An 11,847-nucleotide genomic window follows, 5' to 3' on the forward strand; every position below is an offset into this window, starting at 1 on the left:
TATAAATAAAACTATGTAAGAAAATATAATGGTTAAAAAAAGAATTCATGATTTGAAAATTTAAATGACCATATCAATCTGTACTCCAAGAATCAGTCATGTTGCTGTTTTCAGACCAATGTTAAAAACATTTTTAGTTATGACATCCAAAGTCTACCAGCCATATTAGATTTATACGAGCCAAACATTCGTCTAATAAAAAGTTCAATGATTATCAAAACTGTTATTCTCTTTATTTTGAAATTTTTAGTTTATAATTATTCTCTTACAAAAACAAAACACTAATTGAAAGTGGAGTCTTATGTCAGGTTTTATAACATGACAGAAATGTAATGTTGTTTTAACAAACTACACGTCTTTTCTCTGAACCTTTAGATAAACACTTTCATTACTCCGGAAAGCATCAACTTTTTATCAAAGCCCTGAAGTTTATTTCGAGTCATTTTTAATATCTTTAACATTTTTTAAGAAACTGACTTTGTTCTAATCACAAATGTTTTTTGTTTTTTTTCAGTTACAGAAGAGTGAAGATTAAAACTAGTAAAGAACAATAAAATCATTATTTCAAAGTTGTTTTTTAATGTCATGCATACAAAAACTTGCTTAATTAAAAATATGTGCAACATTTTTGCATAATTGAGTGTAATACTGATCAGTGTTGTTGTGAGTCACAATGAAATGGAGCACCAAATGAATGTTTGTTTGTGTTGCTGAGGTCATTGTGAGCAAATGCTAGAAATTCCCAGCACACCTGAATCTAGCAATAGCGAGCTCTTAGTGCAAGCGCAGAAGTGCGGAAATTCTACGCAGCCCCTGAACGAACCTCGCGCCGCAGTGAATGTGACAATTAAACCCTTTAAATCTGCGCAATAAAGTCCTGATTAAATGTTTTGAATCAACTCTGGGATGGATGTTTATGGTGGGCAGCAGTGGAGGAGAAGCAGACTCCATCCTGTTGTGTTTGAGCCTCAGAGATGAAGAACAGAGACTCACCTGTCAAAGTCAAAGAGCTTTTCTGCCGCCAAAATAAGTTTTCCCATGTTTGGCGGTTGTTAATTTAGAGCTTTTCATGTATTGACACATGGGTTATAGAATGTCATGTTATGACTGACTTTAAAATAAAACATTCTACAGAGTAGTTCCTGCCCTCCTTCATCCGTCTTCTTCGTTTAGTAGAGACCTACAGCTGAACTGCCCCTCCGCCCCTCCCTTTTTCTTCACCTCCTGCTCAGCAGACAGGGGTGCCTGCACCAGCAGAGGGCGCTAATTCGCTGATTTCAGGCCGTTCAAACATGACAGGTAGTAGACGATCATAGCTGCGCAGATTATTATTTTCCTCCCAGCGCTGAGATGCCACCCGCTTTGAATCGGCGCCCCGGGCAGCTGCCCGTATTGCCCGTGCCTAAAACCGCCACTGGCAGCCGGACTCATAGCCTTTATGTCTGTGAGCGCACACGCACTTGGGGTGTGGATGGGGGTGTGTGTGTATGTGTTTGTGCTTTGTTAGAGTGTGAGCCTCTCCGAGTGGCTTCTGGACAGTTTTTGAATGCAGAAATGCTGCTCCGCGCTCCGAATAGTCCTCTGAAACTGTTATAAAAAAAATCAAGTCAATTCTTGTTTCCAGACAAAATCAAGGCTCAAACATATTTATGTGCGGCCAAGATGCACATTGTTGCAATTCCCGCATCGATTTTAAGTTCATCCAAGGTTAAACGTCTAACTTTAACCCTTCCTCCGGTCCGTAAGATACTGACCACACGGATTTACAAAAATTATGAGTGAACAGTAACCTATAAAGATTATTAATAATAATGAAAGCACGTTCAGGGTATCATCTCGCTCTATGCAGCCTCTTTGTTTACAACGGAACTCGCCATTTCTTCTTCAATGACTATTTACGACATTTTAGACAGCTCTGCGTATGTAAATGCAGCTACTGTCTGCATTCAAAAGTCAACAAAACATCAACCAGAAACCATAAGGACAAGGAAGTGGTCTGTGGTCACCACTTGCAGAACCACTCCTGTATTGGAGGTGTTTTGTTGATCACTAATCGTTTTCACCTGTTGTGTTTTACACTTGAACAAAAAATGTGAAATTGATTGTCAGTCAGTGTTCCTTCCCAACTGGACAGTTTGATCACACAGAAGTGTGGTTGACTTGCAGTAATAAGCTACGTTTACATGGCCACAAGTAATCAGAATAAACGCCTGATCAGAACAGAAATCTGTCATGTCAACACGCCTTTCGGAATACTCTGGCCCGATCAGAGCCTTTCGGAATACTCTGGCCCGATCAGACTCTTTCAGATCCAAATTTTTTTCTGATCAAGACATACCAATTGTTGATCCGATCGTGGTGCATGTAAACACACATTCCGATTACTGCGCTGGATTTTACGTCATGCATAAAGGGTATGGTTGAAGTGCGAACAGAACAGATCAGTTGCTTTCCGCGAGCTGTTTGAGTAGAAAAGTCGGATTCACAGCTTTCAAGTCTGTGAGCTCAAGTTTCCAATCTCATCCAGACAGAATAAAGGCTGATGTTATTCCCACATATTTACGTGCAGGCAAGATGAACGTAAATTGCTGCCCAGATTTAGAAAATTATGAGCGAATAGGCTCTTAAAAATATTCTTAATAATAATGAAAGCATGCGCACTGGATCATCTCACTCTGTACAAGATCTTTGTTTATAACGTACCTCTGCATTTCTTCTACGACCTTTTCCGGTATTTTAAATGGTTCTGCGCATGTCAAAATGATTTATTCTAATTAACCATGTGCTACATGGAAACATTTGCTACAATCGGATGAAGTTTTTCACGGCCCATGTGTACAGTTCTATTCTAATCTGATCAATGACATTTTGCACTTGTAAACGCAGCTATAGAGTTGTTCTTGTTCCCTTTATTCCCCCCCCAGTGTTCTTTTATTAATCACTTTGGGAAGACATGAATGTCAGACAATATTAAATAACATTGTTCAGGGTTTTTTTTTCCTGAGCAACTCAACCAAGATAAGAAAATAAAAATAATCACAAAAAAATGAAGGTTTTAAAATTTTTATTAAAAAAAAAAAAATGGAAAAAAAAAGCTTGCTTAAAAAGGACATGTACATTCCAATGTTGCTCAATTACACATATGAGCAAAAGTGTGTATGATGTCAACAGTATGTAGAGTTTGGAGCACGACTCAAACAGGATTCTAAAGCACAACTTCCTAAGTTGTTTTGGGTCTGCCAAACTCAAGCCTCTTTATAAGATACTGTGTAAATTGTTTTGTCATAAATACCAATTCAGGAAAAAAACAGGACCTTTAATGACCACCTTAGAATTAGAGATGTTAATTAAAAAAATAAAAATAAAAAAAAAAATAAAAAAATTACATGATACCTATGACTTGATAAATAATTTCTGCTGATTAAGCAACAGTCACTGAAAAAAATGTCAAAAAGCCCTACCTATGTACCTATGCAATTACTAGGAAAAAAAATAAAAATCACTTTTCAGATTAGAAGGCATGTTCCTGTAGCATAATAGAAAACATAAGGCAGAAAGGAAACACTTGCTGGTAAGAGGTAGCACCATTTCTGTAATAAGCTGTGTCACAAACATCTAAATGTACATTTCCTTGACAGGGTTCCTCAAGACGAAATACGGCACAGTAAAGTCTAAACCAAATAGATACAGAGTTTGGGGGGAAAAAAATGAACATAGCATAAAAAAGGGTAGAAATGTTTGTTTTCATCTGAAAATTAAATTACAATTCAAGTGCTCGACAGGAAGAAAATAAAACCATAAATAATGCTCGACTAAAGTGTTGACATAAAGACAGAGGTCCAATGTCAGTCTGTTTGGATACATTAACTGAATCCATCAATTGCACAAAAAATAATGTGGTATAAAGAAAATGTAAAAGTTACAGACAGAGCCCAAATACTTAAAATAAAATGTAAATACAATAAATTATTATTGCACGAACCAAAAGGCAACAAATGTGTTAAAGTGGCAATGTTTGAAGTACAAAATTAAAAAGTGGGCAAAAAAAAAAAACAGAAAAAGTAAAAAAGTTGCAGAAAAAAGGGGGAGGTGGGACCAAAAATACACATACACACAAAACAATAAAATAAGTTAACATGCACACACACGTGGTACATTCCAACCACTTGTCACAGTTAGGGCCCTAGAGATGTTTTCTGTGCCGTCAGATCAAAAACAGTCAGCATAGGGCTGCATAGATAAAAAGGGGGGTAGTGCTTCACATCGGTCTACAGTTTAATTGTAGACAGAGCTTGGAGCCAATAGAGAATTGCATTTAAAAAAAAAAGTAAATGGAGCCTAAATTTTAATAAAGACTCGGTACGACTTGGAACTTCAAGACATGCCAGGCTTGATTAACCACTACAGTAATATGGCACGATACTTGAGATGTTCAAGTTTTATGGACTCTCGATACTTCACAGGTCTGCAACCAACCAGCGTGTGTGAGGAATGCCCAGGTTCACGTCAGTGTACAAGGCTCTGCTGGTGCAAGTACGACTCTGGTGAAAAGGCTGCCAACTCCATTTAAGACCTTCAAAAGCTCTGCAAGCAAAACTTGAACCGATTGTACATTTTTTTGCACGATTAAAATGCTATTCAAAGAAGAAGAAATCAATGGGTTGTGCCTGACCACATGACGAGTCCTGTCATCCGCTCTGGTTGAGAGCAGGAAGGCTGTCCCTTTTTCTGCGCCGCCAGGTGCTGCGGTTGTGCTGGCTTCTGAAGCCTGAAGCTACACTTTGACTCTGGGATGCAAACTTGCGCTGCGGACTGAAGTTGTTTTGAAGAAAACTTTGGCCCTGGAGGCTGCTGACTTGATGATTGTGCTTCAACCCGGATTTCGGTGGCTCGTTTGAACCTTGAGAATTGGATCTGGTGGCATAGGCGCAGTTGTGCTGCTCCCCTACCTGAGGATGGTGAAGGGGGCTGAGAAAAGGACTTGTAGAGTTCATGTGCTGGGAGATCAGAGCTGTGCGTCGGTGAACACCACCAATGGAGGGAGGATTCTCATGGTAGAACTGACAATCGGAAAACGAGGGAATGGCAACACATTCTGGAAAAGACATCTGAAACAAGGAGAAATAAACTCATCAGATGTTATGCCAAGAAAAAGTTTCATTTTACTTCTAGTCTCAGATTTAAAAATATGAAAATGGGCAAAAAGTGAACTGCAGAAACCTGATGTGGGCTGTGGATAAACTCTGCAGAATGGGGGGTCCTCTGCTCTGCAGACATCTGAATGGTGGAATGGACAGAACCCAGAATGACTGGATGGAGATGAGTAGCAGTGATGCTACTTTGTGGAGAATCAGACTCCTGGGAAATGGTCAAAGAAAACATCCTTCTAAGAAAGTTGCACAGTTTTCAAAACTCAAGACTGCAGGCCACTTCTAATGGAAATATCCCGAATGCATATGTCATATTCCTCAACAAAATAACCTCAAACCAGAAAATTCATTAAAATTTCATTTAAAAAAAAAAAAAAAAGTAAAAAAAAGAAAAGCAGCAGTACCATCGTAAAAGAAAAGAAACACTGAGAATAAAGATAAACAGATAAAATGGGCCAAACCAATTATTTCAAGTATTTTTCTTTAATAATAGCAAATAAAAATGTATCTAAAGAAAAAAAAAAGCAGAAGACCATCGTATATGGCTTCACAGCTAGTGGACCACATATAATTGTAGGGGAGCAACTGTAGCAGTGTTTAATGTCTCAAGTCAATCACAAGGACAGAACAAATACTGTTCATTTTCCCCTCATAATTATTAAAGTTGGCGGGAAAAACTAAATGGTCATCAATAAAGACCTGTTCAGACAATATGAAGTATTAATAGTTATGCTGGATTTCATTTTCAGTGAATCACTTTGTGTTACAAAAACATAAATTAATAAAAAATCCCAAACGTTTAAATGAAAAAAATGCTAAAAAAAAGTACTCAATGGGTAAAAAATTACAAAATAAACTTTCAGTTGAAGAAATGAATATTGTAAGTTCTAAATAGTGTAATGACAAAAACTACTGCATTTGAAAGACTTAAAAAGCAAAGAATAGCCGTTTAGCACTATTTATACAGTGGCCATCTTTCACTGTATTGTTGTTGTGAAGATTTTTTACAGTACAATCTTACATGCTTGTTAGTTTCATTTGTGCCGTGTCTCCTGTACAGAAAGCATTTAGTTTGCCACATTCAATCAGATCTTTGTTTTCTTTCTAAATTATTCGACTTATTTTTCTATGAAGGTTTGAACTTGGAGTGTAATCAAGAGAGAAAAGTATAAAAATGTTTACATCCGTCTAAAAAAAAAAAAGTATGTGGTCAAGGATTTACAGCCTTAAAATGTCTATAATCCTAATTTGTGTATTTCACCTATCTCGGGTTACTATTAGAACATAACCCCACGATAAAGGTGATTTCAGACCAAACGCGATTTACGCGACAAATTTGCGTGCCCCGCCCCCCTTTCGCCACGGCGAATTTGGTGCTCAAATCGCGCCGCGAGGCTTCAATTTGCCTCAGAGCGCGTCTGTACCATTGATTAACATTGGAGCTGGCCGCCTCTGCCATGCGAGTGTGAATCCACCTTAAAAAAAAAACAACGAATCAATGCACAGGGAAGAAGTGGATCACATGATGGACTGGTGCAGGCTGAATAACCTGGTGCTGAATGTAAACAAGACCAATGATCATTGACTTCCGGCGGACTCCACCTGATCATGCTCCGCTCACCATCAGAGGTCAAGTCGTGGAGAGAGTGGAGAACATCAGATTCCTGGGAGTACAAATCTCATCCAATACTTCAGCAATAACCAAGCAGGCCCAGCAGTGACTGCACTTTCTAAGGAGGCTGAAAAAAAGCTTCTGTCATGACCTGCATCCTCAAAACCTTCTACAGAGGTGTGGTGGAAAGCGTTTAGACATACTGCTTGCCAACTTGGTTCTCCAGTTGCAGTAAAGCAGACAGAAAAGCCCTTGAGAGAATCGCCAGGAGTGCGGAGAAGATTATTGGAGTCTCTCTCCCCTCCGTTCAAGAACTCTTTAAGAGCCTCTGCAGGAGCAAAGCACTAGCAATAGCCTGTGACTCTTCACATCCTCTCCAGAAGTTTTTTGAGCTGTTGCCTTCAGGCAAAAGGTACAGAAGTTTAGGCAGAACCTCCAGGTTTACCAGCAGCTTTTTACCACAAGCTGTCAGACTACTAAACAACTAAATCTGATCTGCGTCTACCTTCGGTCCCTCCTGTAGCCAGGTATCATCTTGGACCTGTTGACTGGTTGGGCGGGAAATACTGTGATGTTTCAGGGGAGCATGAGGCAATGAAGTAATAAAGGAAAGTGGGGGTGTAGAGTTAGGGTGAGAGGGGGGGGTCGCTCATTTTAACTCCCTTTTGTACTTTTATTGCTCTTTTATTTGTATCTAACAGCCTTTTACTGGTATTGTAGGTTTTATTTAACACTTTTAGACTATTGTTTTAACATTGTATGTTGTTGTCTTAATTTTACACTCTCATGGTCCCAGGAAACGCAATTTCACTTTGTCTGTAAAACGCTGTATGAAGGAAATTGACAATAAAGCTTCTATCCATCTAAATGAGAGGAAAGTGTAAACCCCTTTTTATGACCATATGTGATCATTAATCATACTTGAAGGTGTTGAGCTCCTTACCATGTCACTTCCAGAGGGGGAAGAGGAGGGTGAGCATGCAGAGGATGAAGAAGAAGGGTGTTGAGGGCTGGGCAGAAAGACTGGAGAAGGTGAGAGGGAGTCTGCACTGAGAGGGGAGGAAGTGTCTCTTTGATCCTCAGCCAGCATGAGCCTGACAAGGCCCTGTTCACAGTCTTCTAAGTCTATAAAAAATACAAATAAAATCCAAGGTTGGCTTTGCATTTGTCACAGTCCGGTCCAAACATTTCATCAAATAAAAACCAGAAATGTGGATTAAAACACAAACTTGCCATGGTTGTCCAGTTTTCCGTAGTGCTTGCCCCCCCACTTTTTAATTGTCCATTCCCTGTAGGCCAGCACCTCTGGGCTGATTTTGATTATTCGCCCTAAAATACTGAAAGAAAAAGAAAATTCCAGTTTTTTCCCCTCCATATAAACATTATCAGTGACTGTATTAGAATTTATCTCTTTAGGAGCCAGAAAAACCGTCATGAAACCTACCTGTCATATTCTTTGATGGGGTAGCCGCGCGTCAGAGGTGAAACTCCATGACTCAGGGCCATGTAAGCAAAGTCAAAGACCTGCTTCACCTGCAGAACTCCATACGAATTCCTACACACGTCATTTCCTATGAGGAAAGCAAGGAGGAGCATAATCTAAATTCAATTCAAATTAGCAAGTTGTAGTCGAAGTAGTAGAAATCCTTTGCTCCTGTTTGTGCACATTATTGCAGAAGACTGATCTGTTCTTTACTGCCATTTATTTTTACTGCTATTTCCGTGTTAAAAACTCACATTCACATGTTGCCACGCATGTTTCTGCAACTGTTTTCAGGCCCTACATACAAAAAGCACATCCATTGAATGCACAACAGGGACTGAACGCCAACCAATCATTTAGGAGAAGTTAATAACTGTGGTTTGTGCCCAGTTGGAAATATATGGCACAAAGTCTTACAAATATCAGAAAAGAACTGTGAAAGGAAGCCTGGAGCAAGATTTGCTCCGCTTTGACATTTTGCACCAAGCCTCTTCCAACAGCAGGGGATGGACATGCTCTAGTATTGGGGAGAGACAGTCCAGTGTGAACATGATATGCAAAATGTGCATTCAAGAACATGCTTTTAGCTTGTTCTGTGTGAACGTAGCATTATGTCAGGCTTCGTCTCCTATTTTGTTAAATCAATTTCTCCCAAAAGGGCAACTTATACTCCAGTGAGACTTGTATATGATTTGCACTTCTTTCTTGTGAATTTTTTTTTGGTACTGCAACTTATACTCTGGAGTGACTTGGGGCAAATGTGATTCTTCCCCCAAGCGTTCTCCCTACCCCTACATTTAGCCCTCCAAGCGGAGAGTTTTTAAATTTGGACAACACTACCCCCAATAACATCATCCTTATTTCACCATCGTCAACATTAGTGCGCTGATGCTAGTGCTCGGACAACATCAATGTTACAACTTTATATACAAGTCATGTTAAAACAAATATCTAAATATAAACTTCGGAGCTTAAGAATACACCCACCCTCCTCACCCTCGCGGTGGAGGGATACAGAGTCAAAAGTCTCTATGGGTTAATAATTTAAGACCTCTTAAAATGCCCCCACAACTAGAGGCGGTAGAAAGAAGACGTAGGGGTATGGGAAGAATTTAGATTCAGCCTTCTAAGTCCAAAGATATAGTAGATATTTACCTGGTTGGACTGGGTCTTCTATGCAAAGCATGGAAGGTCTGTTTCCATTCCCCATGGTTTTAAGCATCTCTTCCTTGGACAGGTAAGCTCCTCCATTCTTCACCCGAATGCCGGTCTTCATGTAGTTAAAGTCGTGCCCATAGAGTTCGAAGAACTCGATTAGCAGGATGCCCAAGTTAATGTTGGTCCTCCGAGTGTCGATGCGAGGATGTAACTAAACACCAAATCATGGCAGAGAGAAGCCAACTTAGAGACATATGACATTTAGAATATATGAGTTACTAATATGTCTCATCTCTATTGAGAATTTTATTTTGGTGACAATTCAAACAGATCAAAAGGAAAAAGCATCCTCTCACCACAATTAGAATAAATAAAGGGTAAACAATAAAATGCGTGTTTGAAATTTTTTTTTTTTCTGCTTAGACCAAAAAAGACCCTATTAACATTCCTATGAACTTTACAGTCAAGTACAAAACCTTCATCCATGTACCTGTAGGAAGCTGATGGCCATTAATATGAGACTGTAGGAGCTGATGCCTCCAGTGAATACTTCATTTAGATCTCTCTGCAGCAGAAACTGCTTCAGAACGAAGATAAGCGGGGGAAGAACGGAGTACTTCTACAAAAAAAAAAAAGACATTACTTTGAGAGAATGAAAAAAAGGGGGAACAAAAGCAAAACAAGGTTAGTTTAAGTCCTATCTAAATAAAGAAGTGCGTGTCTCTGACCTTAAGGTAACTTTTGATGAACTGTGCTGCTTTGACTGCAGTCTCCACATTAAAGCTGATGTCTACTTTCACCTTGGATTCTTGGTCAGTAAGCTTGATGATTGGCACCTGAGGAAGGTTGGGATTCGAGAGACAAACATGTCCCACCACAATGATTTTATGAACACACTTTTGCACCTAATGTTTGAATAAATTCTGATAAAACTAAACTGGTTTTCTGTGTGGCTCACCGAGGCTTTGTCGAGAACTTTGACGGGAAAGGGGCCGGCAACGTTACACTTTTTCAGCGCTTGTTCGAGTTCCTGCAGTGGGGGATGCTCCCACTTTCCAAACACTACCAGGTCAATGTCACTGTGGGCAAATAAATAAATACATAAATAAATAAATTATAAATTAGCTTTACTCAATAGCAGAAGACACTTGAAATAGAACAGTGATGTTTGCACTAGATAAAGATATTTTAAAATTGGCATTGGGGAGCTGCTGTGCCACTTTCCAAAGCGACACAGGATGGAAAATGCAACACATTTAGTTATTTAAAGTGATATAGAGTTCAGTTGGCTTTTTAGCATGTTCTTTACACTGTGGTCATCTGATCATATGTTACACTAATACACTAGATTCCTCCCATGTTTCATGAAGCCAAGTAAGCATCAATGTGTTACGGTAGTGAAGTGTGCATATATTCAGTCTATTATTGTCATCTATTCAGTCATAACTTTCTTTCTGGATAAAAGGTTCCTTCTTGTTTCCGTGTTATGTTAAATACTTTTCTCCCCGAATTGCAACTTGTACTGCAATGTGAATTTTATGATATTTTTTTCTTCTTTAATTGTGCATTTTATTGCTGCTGCAACTTGGATAAATAAATAAATAACGAAGCAACCTATATTTATTAAAAAACAAAAAAAAAGGCAGTAATTTTATGACCTACACCATTGGGTGGGCAAACTTTTTGACTTGTGGGCCACAAAAGCGTAAAATTAGAAAGATTGGCTGGACCATAAACAAATGTGTCGGGTGTTCTGATCCACCTCATGGGGGAAAGAAAACCCATTTATAATTTAAAATAAATATATTTGAAAACAAAACAATTTTGAGTTTTTCTTTTAAAACTGGGGCTTTTATATTTTCATTTTACTACCAGTTGCACTGATGGGTTGAAGGGGAAACGCACTAGCTTAGAGAAATGCTGCGTTCATGTTGTGTTGGAATGATTGGAAAAATGCCTGTCTAACTTGGAAAACACACATGAACGTAAGAAAGACAAATCTTCCTACACCACATGAATGCAAAATAACTTTCTGCACAAAGCGTGATTATTTTTATTTTTTGGTGCACCATCATTGGGGAGACACCAGAATTACGGAAAAACAAATCATTAATTAGGATTGTCAACATAATTTATTTCAGTTTAGATTAAATAGTTTAACAGGCCACATATTGCCCCAAATCCAGTTTGCCCACCCTAATCTATACAATTAAAAATAAATACAAAAAGTACATATGACCTTGAACAATAATGAAAACCTGCACAAAAGGCAGCTAAGCAAGTATAGAACATGCACAGACTTTTATTTTGAAATAATGGGGGAATATTAAATGTGTGTGAAAAGACAGCCTGATATCCTTCCCCATTATAGATTTTAGTGCAAAATATATACAAAAACATAATGATACATCTACTGTTTGCACAAGAGTACATTATTTTGCCCC

At 38.7% G+C, this 11,847-nt stretch overlaps 1 protein-coding gene across 1 annotated transcript in view; it reads right to left on the reverse strand.

Moving 5' to 3' along the window:
• Positions 1 to 3,047: 3,047 nt before the first annotated feature.
• Positions 3,048 to 11,847, reverse strand: part of LOC112143899 (terminal nucleotidyltransferase 4A) — a gene marked incomplete in the record, with an annotated part of 10,025 nt that continues 1,225 nt past the window's right edge. The window contains 9 exon segments of the mRNA XM_024268141.2: positions 3,048 to 5,108; positions 5,221 to 5,358; positions 7,706 to 7,887; positions 7,996 to 8,099; positions 8,207 to 8,333; positions 9,401 to 9,614; positions 9,894 to 10,022; positions 10,132 to 10,239; positions 10,362 to 10,482. Of these exon segments, the coding sequence (XP_024123909.1) occupies positions 4,689 to 5,108; positions 5,221 to 5,358; positions 7,706 to 7,887; positions 7,996 to 8,099; positions 8,207 to 8,333; positions 9,401 to 9,614; positions 9,894 to 10,022; positions 10,132 to 10,239; positions 10,362 to 10,482 (1,543 nt within the window).

The sequence above is a fragment of the Oryzias melastigma genome, linkage group LG16 (assembly GCF_002922805.2).
Source record: "Oryzias melastigma strain HK-1 linkage group LG16, ASM292280v2, whole genome shotgun sequence".
In the NCBI taxonomy this organism is placed as follows: domain Eukaryota; kingdom Metazoa; phylum Chordata; class Actinopteri; order Beloniformes; family Adrianichthyidae; genus Oryzias; species Oryzias melastigma.